Source organism: Centroberyx affinis, unplaced genomic scaffold (assembly GCF_046629955.1).
Source record: "Centroberyx affinis isolate AG114_WGS23_722 - 3 ecotype Tasmania unplaced genomic scaffold, CSIRO-AGI_Caff_v1 ptg001735l_1, whole genome shotgun sequence".
NCBI lineage: Eukaryota > Metazoa > Chordata > Actinopteri > Beryciformes > Berycidae > Centroberyx > Centroberyx affinis.
This window is the reverse complement of record NW_027280140.1, coordinates 270,101-284,033: the sequence shown is the minus strand read 5'-3', so window position 1 is coordinate 284,033 and position 13,933 is coordinate 270,101. Positions and strand designations below refer to the sequence as shown.

The window sequence follows — 13,933 nt, the reverse complement described above, 5'->3', positions numbered from 1 at the left end:
CAAAATTGTCTGCTATGTGTTTTGTGTTATGTGTTTTGTGTTGTATTCATTGTTTAGGCATATGTGTGCTTGTAGTTATACAAATAGGCTACCTTTTCATAGCCATGAAAAATAATAATAAAAAAAAAGAATAACAGCGGTCTTTATTTAAAACTGTTCCCTCCGTAGATATATTCTTTATTTTCATTTTGGTACTTTGTAGTTCTCTAAAATCCCAGGTAGGCTATCCCCTTTCATCGCGAATGCTTTTATTTTGAAATACACTGATCGGAAGTTGTATTTTTTTTATGCTAGCTTGTCACTAGTGTATCTGTTTTCAGTCTCCCCTGCGTGGACGAGCACGGCTAGCTAAGAGGTGAGTCGAGATATGTCAACTTCATCTTCCACATTGATTGCCGACAGAATAAAATAATGTACAGTCTTAGTTAACAGACCGATCTCGTTCATTAACTTACATGCGATTATCTATTAAAACCTCCATGCTACGTTATGTACCAAACGCCTTGATTAGCTTAACGTAAATTAAAAACCTGATTTGTGCAAATGTTTGGTGACCCCGTTGTTGTTCAAACCCCCTAGGTATCCGTTTTGGCCTGTAGTTGCTGGGGGTAGTTAATGCCTAATTAACTGAGCAGTTAATGTTACTAAATGTCAACTGCTGCTATCTCATTCGCATCAACCGCTATGCTCTGGTGTTATGAACATTGTGGTTTCCCTGGTCACCCTGGTTCTCAGTATATGTAGGCTACGTTGACTTAACGCCAGGGGGCACTTGATTTACTGTGCTTGTCGCGAGGAAATTAAAGTACTTTGAGAGAGCCTACATAAATGCATAACACAATGAAGGTATTTCCAAACCATTAAACTATACTGGCAAAGTAATAGTTTATAATGCAAAGACTAGGACTCGCTCTCGATTTTTACGGGTTTTCTCTCTGATCAGCAGTAATAGATTTTTCAAACGGTTTCTCTGCGTCGCTTTCACCTCTAATTTCATTAACATAAGTAACGTTTAATTGACATAACAGGGTATTTGAATGGGGCAACATGCCCACTTACATTTGGAAATGAAATCAATTGCAACTACCTTTTTAGTGTCAAAAAGGGACCTTTTGAACAACCTGGTTTCCTTGGTATAAGTCAGTGCACAAGCCTGGATGACGTGTGGCCCTGGCCGCGCCTTACACGGGAGCGCGCACATGAGGGGAAACAAGAGTGCCTAGGGAAACATATTCGTTCAGTACACCAGAGAGAAACCGTTTGTATCTGCCCGTCTGCATCACTGGCTCGTCCTCTACTGTGACACACCAGCACTGTTATCAACTGCATTTATTGTTGTGGGAGGACTCGCGCGACAATGTATTTGAATAAACTGGCAATGCACTGCGCTTCCACTAATTTAATTTTAACTTTTATAGCAGTTTACAGTAACTCCCAACATCCGCATTCGTCAGCTAACCGCTACCTTTTCAATAAGAGCTCATCCGGACACAACCAGGTCGCTTCTCATCTGGGACAGTTAAAGCTTTTACTCTAAAAACGGACACTATGAAGGGATAAACGAGCTTCACGTGGGGTGAAAGGTAGTAGAATTAATCCAACGCGAATAGAAATCATGTCTTGCTCAGTAGCTAACGTTAGCTTGTTAGTCCCCAAAACTATCACACACAGGATGATGGAGATGGTGGGGGTGACAACCAAATTAAGGCAAAGCTATGCAAATAAACAAGTTTTACAGCTAGAAACAACAGCCAGGACTGGCATTGAATAGGACTAAGTAGATATACTATGTAATAGTTTATAATACTATTATTAGTTTTTAAATGTATATTTCTTACTTTGTAGAAACTGTGTCTTCAATTCATCATTAATGGAGCAGCTTCAAGTTTTGTGTCTTGATGATAGAAACGAGTCTTGGTTCCCTGGTTTATACATTTGGAAGTGTTGCTTTTTGCACAAATATTAACTTACACTGCCCAATGTGGTAACAACAATCTGTGTGTGTGTGTGACAGATGTGTGGGTTTAGTTTAGTGGTGGATATTTGAGAAATTAACGATGCAGTAGAAAAGTTAAACAAAGCAGCGTGGCAATATGATACATAAACCTAAGGCACATACAAAGGCAGGTATATACTGTTACAGTGTAACATATCCAGGAACCCTTTGTATAATGTGTAACAGAATAAATAGCTTCGAACTGTGTCAAAACACAAAACTTGAAAAGACATTTGTCTTGTTTCCTTTTCTAAGATGATAGGCCTCTTCAGGTCTTTTTTTCCTGTTGTCTGAAAAGCACTGGATCTATTTCTTTGACACTAGAAACTGCCCTGTCAGGGTGTAGTGTTGCATGAATGCCCTTGTGAGTCGTGGTAGAAGCAGAGTGGTTGTGATGCAAGTACGTAAACTGCCAATGGTAACACCTTTTCTCTCTAAATCCAATTACAGTTGTCAGAGGAACTGGTTTTCGATGGTTCAGCGATGGATTTTCAGCAATAAAGTCTCCCTCACTCCGCAGTGATAATATAGATTTGAAGCTCAACAGTATGCCTCGTCACCATGGGATGACTGCTCAGTGGACCTGTGGCCGTCGGTGTTTTTACTGCAGTGTCCTGCACAGAAGAAATATCATAAACCATAACTAACAGATTCTTTTATTGCCATTTTTGACATCAACACAATCACACAGTCATGGGTTTCTGTCCTTCTGTGTGCAAGTTTTTACGGCGGGGGAAGTATTTTGTGCTGCTCCTTCTCTCTCTCTCAGTGCTGGCATGGATTGCTACTTATACAGGGGAAACAGAGAAATCTGTTCAGGTTTCCTCCACCACCGCACAAACTCTTAGCAAAGGAGAGAATCTGAGGGCTGAACTGAACTCTTGGAGACCAGCAGCAGATCTCTTAAATACTCTGCCACCAAAAGTCGAGTGCCCTCAGGAGTCACCATTGCTCCGTAAGTATACACCACAGTGCAGGTCAGGGAGTTCACAAACTTACCTGTATTTATGTATTTTTTTTATTGTAATTGAGTTTTATGTTTGGGCTAATTAAAAGGAAGATGGAATTATCTTCTCAGCAATAATTTAAATCTAGCTACTTGTGATGCCACCTGGCTGAATCAGAATGCTTTGTTCGTACATCATAAGATAAAATAAGATAGCACTTTATTGTGATCCCCTTGGGGAAATTCAGGTGCCACAGCAGCAATTTGCAGACAATGCCAAGGAAGTCAAGTATGTGTCAAGTACAAGGTAATTAAAGAAAATGGTAATGTATATAAAAATACAACAATAGAGACAGATCATCTGAATATAATGGCTTATACTGTAGGTAGAGCGTCAATACTTTTTTTTATTAATGTGTGCTATCAACTAATCTGCTTTATATTAATATTAAATGTAGTTTTATTATTCATATTACATTTATTTTGTGCTATTACATTTCTTTTTTGATCATTCATACTTTACAGCATAGATCAAAGAATAATAGATTAGACATATTTCATTATGTAAAACCTAAAGCTTTGAATATGCTCTACAGTAAAATAATGTTTTAGTGAACATTCACTACTATCTGAGAAACAGCAGAGAGGATTGCCCCATTCATTAATCTATGATTTCACCTCGCACATTGTTGTACAGCTCCATTATTTATTGATTAATTTGAAAAATTAATCTGGGAGCACCCATGATTATTTTATGGGCATAGGGTCATGTTTTGTAACTGATGGCACCTGTATCACCAAGCTCATTTGGAAGTAAAATTTAGACAACCTTCGTCCCAGTCCAGAAAAGCAGTCTCCCTTATGTTGTGGCTCCAGGTTAAAATTATATCACTAATTAGAGTCATGGTTTGCTGGTTTATAGCTTTAGGAGAGTGTTTATATTCATAAATACTTAATCAAATGTCCTAGACCATAACGGCAACATATTCACATATTCTTAAAATGCATTGTATGTTCATTTGAAGGATCAGTAGTCATTATTTTGTCTTGAAACTCCCCCTGAACACTTTTGCTATACAAAATGCGTGTGCATGCATCACTTTGATATTCTCAATATTCTTGTTACCAGCTTTAAAAAGGTACATTCAGCAATTTATCTGACCATCTTTATTTTGGGTATGTTTGTTTTTGGGCTGAGGAGTTTGACTTTTTTCTTATCTTAACCTAAAATCAGTCTCTTTTTTTTCCCAGTGTTTACAAGCATTACAATCAAACATTTGCAGTCTTGAAATACTTGTAAAACTCATGTTTAGTTGTCACATGCTGTCAGTCTTGTATAATTAGGTCAGTGATAGAGCAGATAAGGCAGCCTTGTTTGAAGTGACACAGTTAAAATATTTTGTTTGTAGTTAGTTATTCACCAAAGCCACATTTAGGCTACATGTGAGATTGTACTCATGGATTGCGTTTCATACCATGTTGCTGAATCACTCGAATAATTACAAGAGACACAGTATTCATGTACGACTCAAATGTGTGGATGACTTTGCTGACTCTGTTTCTACAGAGGGGGCCCTGAAGCTGTCATTCGAGCCCTCGCTGACACTGAAGGATGTGGAGAGCGATAACAGAGCAGTAACTGAAGGCCTCTACCAGCCCACAGACTGCATAGCAAGGCAGAGCGTAGCGATCCTCATCCCCCACCGCAACCGTGAGAAACACCTCCTCTACCTCCTGCATCACCTGCACCCCTTTCTGCAGAGGCAGCAGCTACACTACGCCATTTATGTCATCCAGCAGGTATTGTTCCATCTGTTGTACAGTATTATGCCACACAATGCTTGAAATTAGATGATGTTTGGGGTTCATGCCAGTAGGGCTGAAATCCAGATGTTTTTCTGTTGGTTTATTAAGAATTACTGTTGTTGTTGTTATAATCATTTATTGTGATTATTTACTGTTACTACTGTTATTAGTTGTAGTAGTAGAAGTAGTTCAAGCTCAAAAGGTTTGAAACCCTTGTGCTTTTGTGCTGTTTTTTTTTTTTTTTCTTTCCTTTCAACATGTTTGTTGTGTGCTACACGCTAGAGACATGACACTTAGTAACATGTAGAGTTCACGAGAGTCATTTCGGGGCCACAAGTGATGGTTTCCAGTCCTGTGTCACAAATAAGCTGATATTTGTTAAGCTAGAACAAAAAATAGGATTAAAAATACAGTAGTCTTCTGAATGTATAAGCATACACTGATTAAACAAGAAGAAAATCTGTTTTTCACTTTCTTCACTTTTGAATTATAGCTCATAGGCATCTGGCCTATTACAAGTAGGATCTGCTGCTGGTAAATAATGACAATAATCTTGGCAATGATTTGGCCTTGGAAAAAGGTGAAAAGGTTCAAAAGCATCATAAACACCTAGATATGATGTTTCCTTTTCATGGCCAGGGTGACGTAGTGAGTGGGGAGGCCGTCCTTCAACCGGAGGACCCACGCTCATCCGCCCTGCGGAAGTGTACATAACTGAATCCCTGCCAGCTCCAAGGCAAAGTTTCACAGACAATTTTTTGGCCGGCGCCAAAGTGTAATTGGAGAGCGGCCAAAGCCACTAAAACAGAAAAATTATAATTTGGAGCTGAAAATGTGATTTAGAACAGTTTTCTATGAGATATTCCCACATTCCATTTTTGGTTGCTATGCGGTACTCCACCCAGCAGCTGGCGCTCCTGTGCGCTGTTGTACCGACTGTCGCTATGCAGAAGCAGTCAAGTGAAAGCAACAAGCAGTGTTCAGCGAGATGTGGGAAACTATTGCTTCAAAATCATGAAGAGTCATTTCACAAATAATGGTCAGGACTGAATTATTAGCCCATAATTCATATGCAGTGTTCCAACACAAAATGTGAACAACCAAATATTTATCCAAATGTGGTATTTTTCCATGTTCTTCATTTTGTTAAATGTTTAAAGATATACAGAGCTACCTCAATTTTATATTACCTAATCATGGAAAACAGTTGTGGCAGTCGGTGGCCCCAAATGACAAGGGTCCAAGTTTGTGGTTTAGGGTTGATTGATCGCGTTCACTGGCCCACAAGTGGCACCAAAGCCTTTTTCTGAGCCAGGAAAAACTCTACAGCAGTAGCTGACGCTGTACTCTGACTTTCTACCTATTATAGCAAAGTCTTTTATTCAATATAAAGCACAGTGACACATCAGTTACAACAGGAGAAATATTTAGTACCTGTTTGAAGAAATCGCTGCAGCAAATTATTGTTGCCATCAAGTTGTCTCAAGGTGCCACCAATGTTGGTGGTATCAGTGTAAAAAGCTGTCTAGAGCGGTGTTATGCAGGCGTTTCCACTTAGCTTAGAATAGTAATTGACTAATAATGGAAAATAGAAGATTGTGATTTTATTGTTGTTTGTTTTTAAAGGCTGGTGATGCAACGTTTAACCGTGCCAAGTTACTGAATGTTGGGTATTTGGAGGCACTAAAGGACTACAAATGGGAGTGCTTCATTTTCCACGATGTCGACCTGGTTCCTGAGAACGATTTCAATTTATACGTCTGTGATAAGCAGCCCAAACACTTGGTGGTTGGTCGGAATGCCACAGGATACAAGTAAGTGTGTGACTAAGAGTAAATCTAATCCCTTTGAGTCTTGAGTCAGCAGTGTAGCTGTATGTTACCCTAGTGAAACAACAACACTGCATAAACATATGGCAGGACGGCCCGTTATTACTACCATTAATCTTCATATTTTTCCTCTCTTAGGCTGCGTTACAAAGGCTACTTCGGAGGAGTCACAGCCATGACCAAAGACCAGTTTCATAAAGTTAATGGATTTTCAAACACTTACTGGGGTTGGGGTGGAGAGGACGATGACCTTCGCATCAGGTGAGGCCCAAACAATTGGAAGTATAATTCCATGTATCCATTAGACTTGGTCAGATAGTATTTGCTAATAATTCCTACCTGTGCACCCAGATGTGGTGAACATTCATGCATTCACTGATAAATGTGGTTCTTCTGCTGTCTCTGTATCAGGGTCGAGCTACAGAAAATGAAGATCTTGAGGCCGCCTCCTGATATCGCTCGCTACACCATGGTGTTTCATAAACGTGACAGTGGCAATGAAGTAAACAAAGACAGGTCAGTAAAAGTAGACACAGGGATAATGTGTTTTAGATGCATGCATGCTTGCTTCTACATAGGTAAATTAAATGTATGTATACAGATTCTTGCTGCAAATTTCATTCATTCAATGGGCAAATTTTGATATTTTTACAGGATGCGGTTGTTAGGACGTACACCCCAAGTATGGAGGAAGGATGGCCTCAACAACTGTTTGTATAAGACTTTGTCAGTAGAGAGGCTGTCTCTTTATGTGAATGTTACTGTAGACATTGGCAAGCCACAGGTCAACTGAGATTTCAAACAGGGAGCCCCGCTGTGACCAAAAAATATATCTATATTTTATATATTTAGGCCCTTGAGTGCAGGAAAGCTACTGCATGTGCACAAGACAACATAATGAGCACACAAGATGCGCATTGTTTTGGTTATTTCACATGAATCTCAGCTACCAACTAGAGTCATTGAATAAACTGGTTGGTGTTTCACGCACATCTCCACTTGCATATCAAGCCAGCTTTGTTTACTTTTACCAGGCTTTCCCCATATATTGATTATGTTTGGGCATCCCGCCCATGTAAATTAACAGGCAAAGTATTTATTTATTTATTTTCTAGGAAAGATTGGGTATGCCCAAACAAGGAAGCCAATAAATATTCTTGGTATCTAGAATGAATTCCTAAAACATAGAAACATCCAACTAAGAGTAAATCATCCACATGTTATTAATTGCCTGCTTGTTATATTACATTATCAAACATACATATATTTTGTATATTGTGTACATGCACTTGCAACCCGTGGACAGTGTGTATTTTGTGTGCTTCATTAGTAGATGCAATGGCATTTCATAAGCGAAAGAGAATATGTTTGGGTCTGGTTCTAGGCTGCTTGGACTGTCGAAGCAGTGAGGGATGAGTTTAGTTCGGCAGTTTAGCAGAGATGTTTTGTTGACACTGGAGCGCTAGTCACTAACTGGCCACTATGTGTTAGTTAATTGATGTGAAAAGGACAAAGGATCAGTTCATAAAAGTAATTAGTGCAACAGTAGATGCAGAGCAGTTAAATTCCTGTGTCACCAACATTACAGTCTATATCTCCATGAAGCCAAATATGGCATTTTAATGCTATCTTGGAATATATCAAACAGCCGCTGACACCAATACAATCTGTAGACATTGTTCTTGTTTGCAGAGTATAAGAAAACATTGCCTTAAGGCCGTGAAGAGATTTACAGTGTAGCATGCATCCTTTGTTTGCCGTGACACTTTAATGCTTGACTGTGAAGAAAACTCAAGGACTTTGATAAGCAATAAAAAAAGATATGGAGTCTGGTCAGGTGAAATTCAAATAAAATATATTATTTTGAATATGACAGTTATATAATTGGTTGGGTCATAGAAGGCAAAAAGTGTGTTCTCATTTCTGCAGTTGGGGGTTTGGTGGACACTGCAAGCCTCAGGACTCCCCCTAGAACCGGCCTAGATTATGTCACTGCAAAAAAAAAAGCTTTCCTTGATGAAGGCCACTGCTGGGCTCCTCGCTCAAAAGATGCTGAATGCAAGGAGAGTTTAATTTCAAACTGTTTGAGGCTTGAACCTTAATTTAAAGAAGGGCTTTGACTGCCTGGGGGCAAATAGGTTTACCTAGAGTTTGAGAACATCTTCAAAATGGTCAAGGATGAACAAATTTGCCTTGAAAAGCTATTTTGTGAGGCAGATACTCTGATAAGAAGGTATTTCTTACAGCGCATGTCTTTTTATAATGCCTTAGACACTTGTTTTTCAAATAAGAATAGGTGGTGGATTATGGGATTATTTTATTTTTAAATACTTAAACATTTCTTAACAAATGATAATTATAATAATTTGAGACCAATCATAATGTAACTTTGCTTTACTACAAATGTATGTGAAGAAATTTTTATTTATAGAAAAATCTGCATACTTTTTTTTTTCCTAAATCATTGCATGCTGCTTGGGGAGAGATTGATGTGTAGTGATTTATACACTCATATCATCAAACTTATAAAATGAATGAATTTATTTGAGGTATTTTTTTTTTTTGAAGTGGCATGGCTGCTGGTTATGTTACAACTATGTTCTGTCTTTGTTTATATGACCAGCAAGTCAGATATTACACAGTATACTGACAAACCACTTGGTGGTTACAATTTACTGGAGCTCCTGTTCACGACATATTCATCACTGCTGAGCTAGAGCTTCATATTAGTTACATACGTTGATGAGTACTGATTCATTCCAAACCCCAAGTTTTCCTTTTTTCTTTCTTTTTTGTAAATTATCGTAGGGTTGATGTGAGGGTGAATACTATTCATAAATGTGCCATACAGCCTTTATGAAGCTCTTGAAGGGTAAAGTGTATATATCCGTAACCCTTGTTATGGATAGGGCCTACAGTGCATTTTAAATATCAGAATCCAAGTACTTTATGTTGTTGGTGACTTGAGGGTCTCTTCATTTCAATGTGACATTTCCACCCTTGACTGAATGTATTTTTTGTTTGCCTACTGTGGGGTGAGATTTTTTTTATATGTGAAAATATTAGAACTGCACAAGGTAAACTACAACTCACTAATAAGATTTTGTATGATCATAGCAACAAACATTTCAATTATGATTTATTTTCCATTTGAATTTCAACTTTACCTGTGCCATATTAACTCTTTGAGAATGCCATCTTGTGGGATTCTTTTTGAATGTTTGTACAATGGTCAATATTTTGATTGTGTTGATAGGGGAGACACAAATAATGACAGAAGAGGGGATTATTATGCATTTCACTACTAATAAGATAATTTTCTCTTCAACACATGCATAATAAACATTTCTTTTCTTATGAGTTGTGTTTTTATCTCCATTTTTGGCACTATAACTTTGGTCGATTATCTGAGATATGCACTTGAACATAGTAGCAATGTTGCCTTTGCTTGTGTTTATATTATTTATAGCCTACCACCACAATTACTATTAATACATGCAATTAACCCACACAACTACTCAACTACTTGACTTTAGTATTACATATCCACGCATTTTTATGAAACCTATTTAGAATAATCAGTATAGTGCAATTCACTGTAACGAATGTCATTATCATTACATGTTCTTTACCAACCAACATTAGGCATGATGTTATCCAAGACTGTAAATATCCCAGTTGGCAAGCATGAAACTAAGCTAGTTTTCACTTGTTAGCATTATTATTTGTGTTCAGTCTTACCACTCAAGCTAAAAAAAAAAACATGTATGCACATGCTATGAAGCAATCCTCTCCAATCCAACATGTAGCTAGAACATAACCTACATCAACTGTGGTGTAAAATAATCCAAACTTAGACTGTTTTCCTACTGAAGGCCTCTAATTGTCTTGTGTCTTTTCTAGTCAGTCAGAGTCTCTGGCTGCTGTTTTCAGTTACGTCTGAAGTTTCCTTTATGAGCAGATGTTAGCCTCACATAATAACCTGATTATAGATTTTGTCAGATTCATAGCAACTAATGTACACATACTGTACTATATCCTGTATCTCCAGCTGTGCCACTCTGCCTCAGCTGCTATTTCTGTGTAGCTAAATGTATTTCTTATATATCTTGGTTTCCGCATCTTCCTTTGGCACAGTAAGCTCTACAAAATAGACTTTGCAGACTTTCTTAGATTGATTCTTACATGGACAATGCACAGTAAGTGCATAACAAAGATTAGATATTAAGACAGCCAGGTAATTTTCACTGCTGTCCCTGGGCATGATGCATTAAATACCAACATGGAGCACAATAAGACGTGGGTGATGAGATAAACTACACAGGTAAGTGACACTTAACACTTGAAGGGGACAGAGCAAACAATATGAATCTCATGTCAAACAGAAGGGGGACATTATTGGAGGGGATTTATTAGGAGGGAACTAGGGACGCTTGCAACTTATCACCTCCTCCATAACTCAACCAAGGAGGTTCACTGATTCAGTTCAACCTCATTGTTCCTGAGGGGGTTTTTTTTCAGCCAGGTGTTAAACACATCAAAACTTTTAAACACAGCCACAGCACAAGCATGTGTAAGGACGACTTGTTTGTGATACATATTTACAATTTATTTAATTTATGTTAATTGTTGATGATATCTCAGGGTGGTTGTAGCTTTTGACAAATTTAATATCCTTATCTTTGATGATACAACAGGCAGGAGTGACATCAGTTCTAAAATCAACACCACACTTCACAAATATTGTCGGGAGCCTTATTTGCACTGGATATACACTTATGGTATACAGTATGTGTCTAAGGGAATTCTCTTGGTAAATGAAAAAGTCTTGACAGAAAACAAAGAACAACAAAGGACAGCAACACAAACACCTGCTGCTGGTCTCTACAAGAGCAGCCCTACAATGAAGCCTACAGGGAAAATCACCACTGACCCCACCCATCCTGACCACCACTTGTTCTATAGAAACTTCACTCATGACCAAATCATGGATCACTAACTGGCCGCCTGCCAGAAAACCTGAAGCCCTCCCTATGGGTGAGAACAGGGTACAATGAGCCAGTTTTTACAATTTGTGCTACTATAGCAAACAGCCTATTGATATGTTTACTTATGGTTGTTGGACATTCATGGAAATTAAAGCATAGGTCATATAGTCATGACCTTATATTGTACCTTATAATACACAATTTGTACTCTACTTTAATGTGACATCTGGTCTGTTTGTTAAATAGCTATGAAAACAAGGCCATGTTACTGAATGTTGACATGTTGACATTTTCCTGCTCTCATCAAGTTCAATCAAGGGGGTTAGAGATGATTTATTAGGCATTTTTGACAAAGTACTTTACATAGAACAAATAGATGAAACAAGAAACAGATATTTGCACTCTGACCATATGTAACAGTAATTTACTCCCAGGTAACTTGTAATGTATCTGTTAAAATTCATTGGGCCCTGTTTTTTTTTTTTTTCACACTTTGTCACACTTTGGCATGACTAACAGATTTTTGGTGATTTCATGACCAAACTGACTGGTGGTGCAGTTGTAAAAGGTGTTGAATAAGGAGGAATAAATTATCAGTAGGTGTGGTAGTCAGTGGCATCAATCATGGACAATCAAATCAGCTTCTCTCATTCCTTTTTTGTGCTCCCTGCCATGGTGCATTGACATGCATCGTAATGGACGAGTCCTGACTGGCTTTTCCCAAGAGGAATCCCTTAACCCCAACATTGTTTTATGATAAGTAAGGAATTAATAAGCAAGAATTTTGCCCAAATTAGTTGCCTTCCTTTCCATTCCATCCCCTAGCAGCAGCTAAATGTTGCCGCTGCTCATAAGACCAGGAAGACCAGAAAACCAAACAATGGATTCAAAATTTTCCACGACTGTGCAGCACTGTGAGGACATGGAGCCATCTATCACATAAATAAAACAAAACAGAACAGGGTTACCCCTTATTATTCAGATACAGTGAAATGTCCTCTCACCATAGACCTATTTTCACCAGTGCAAAGAAAGAGCGGGATGTCTGAGGCTTTGTATGGACAGAATGATGTCATCTCCTTTTCCTATGGTGTAGAAAGAAAGCTTTGTTTTGTGGAGGCCAGGATGGCCCGGTCATCATGCTCACTTGTGACATTCAAAAAAACACTTTTAGCACAAAAATATCAGCTCTGCAAGACAGAACACTGTGATCTAGTTGTTCTCTATAAACCAGTCCATTCAGATATTTTTAGTGGAGCATTCAGACTGATCTTTATTGCAAAACAGCTCTTGAAATATGTAGTCTGTATCTCTGCACAGCAGCCTGGGGGATGTTACTACATTTTAACTGTTTAACCCTGCTTGACACTGCAAATATAGTAAACCACGTAAGCAAGGGTGTGTGAAATCACCAGTGGTGTGTTGATGTCTTGTATTTACAACGAAAAGGAGGACAACAGCTTATGGATAGTTTATGCCTTGATACAAACGTTTGGCCTCGTTTAGACCCTGATGTGTTTTTGAATGAGATTAAAGGTACAATCCAGAATTTATTCAAACATCTAAATTCACACATGCTCTCTTTGGCTAATAGATGGAGAATAAGCTTTTTGTGAATTTCTTAACTTATCATAACTGAAAATATAAATTAGTTTTGTTTCAGTGTTCTCAAAACAAACCTGTCAAACATAAGTTAAACTGTCAGATACTGTTAAGGCCTGAATGCGTTGGAAACCATGATTGAAAGCCATTTGAAGCTCTAATTTGACATTTCTATGGTGCGTTGCAGGTATGAAGCATGAGCACCACTGGCACATGCATTTCGCCATGATGGGTAACATAATTACATTCTCATATTTTGAGTAATGTTGCATTATGTTTTCTTTACAATGATATAAAAGATGTTCCATATGTTCTTATATTTGGAGAACAGCTGTGAGGCCAGCGAGAGTGTAGCCTATTGTTTGAACAATTGTAAGCTACTAGCTGAATCACCCACTTAGTTTGCTGTTACCGTGTGACTTTTGTAAGTCATTTTGCCTCAGAATGTCAGTGGTCTCTGCAGTTCCAGAAACTTTATGACAAAAGTAATTTTGGTCTGCTGGTTGCTCCAAAACCAAACCAAGTTCAGAGCCGACAAGTAAAGTTGCTCTGATGTGCCAGTTGATGCTTCCATTGAATTTCTGCCTCTTGTGTGTCAAGAACTGAGAAAATAAATTTAAGATTGAAAAAAAATCTCTTCAATAAATCACTATATAAATAAACAAACCCAGTGGTGGGGTGACAGTGTTTCAACAGGGGGAGCCAAACTGCAATTACAGATTAGGCCTTTAAATGGAAGTTGAGAGTTTCACAATGGCAAAATGTC

The 13,933-nt window shown here is 38.2% G+C and overlaps 1 protein-coding gene across 1 annotated transcript; it reads left to right on the top strand.

The window, feature by feature from the left end:
- The first annotated feature begins 306 nt into the window (after positions 1 to 306).
- b4galt4 (UDP-Gal:betaGlcNAc beta 1,4- galactosyltransferase, polypeptide 4) lies at positions 307 to 9,907 on the top strand. The gene is made up of 7 exons (XM_071528854.1): positions 307 to 355; positions 2,447 to 2,951; positions 4,510 to 4,742; positions 6,375 to 6,562; positions 6,716 to 6,838; positions 6,989 to 7,093; positions 7,232 to 9,907. The coding sequence occupies exons 2-7, from the start codon at positions 2,690 to 2,692 to the stop codon at positions 7,368 to 7,370; spliced, it is 1,050 nt and encodes a 349-aa protein (XP_071384955.1). The 5' UTR covers positions 307 to 355; positions 2,447 to 2,689; the 3' UTR covers positions 7,371 to 9,907.
- Positions 9,908 to 13,933: the final 4,026 nt, after the last annotated feature.

Bases quoted from the DNA above. Each gene is read 5' to 3' on its own strand.
- b4galt4 (XM_071528854.1), top strand. From the start codon at position 2,690: ATGGGTTTCTGTCCTTCTGTGTGCAAGTTTTTACGGCGGGGGAAGTAT. The intron at 2,952-4,509 runs GTAAGTATACAC...CTGTTTCTACAG, and splicing joins TCAGGAGTCACCATTGCTCC to AGGGGGCCCTGAAGCTGTCA. The intron at 7,094-7,231 runs GTCAGTAAAAGT...ATATTTTTACAG, and splicing joins AATGAAGTAAACAAAGACAG to GATGCGGTTGTTAGGACGTA.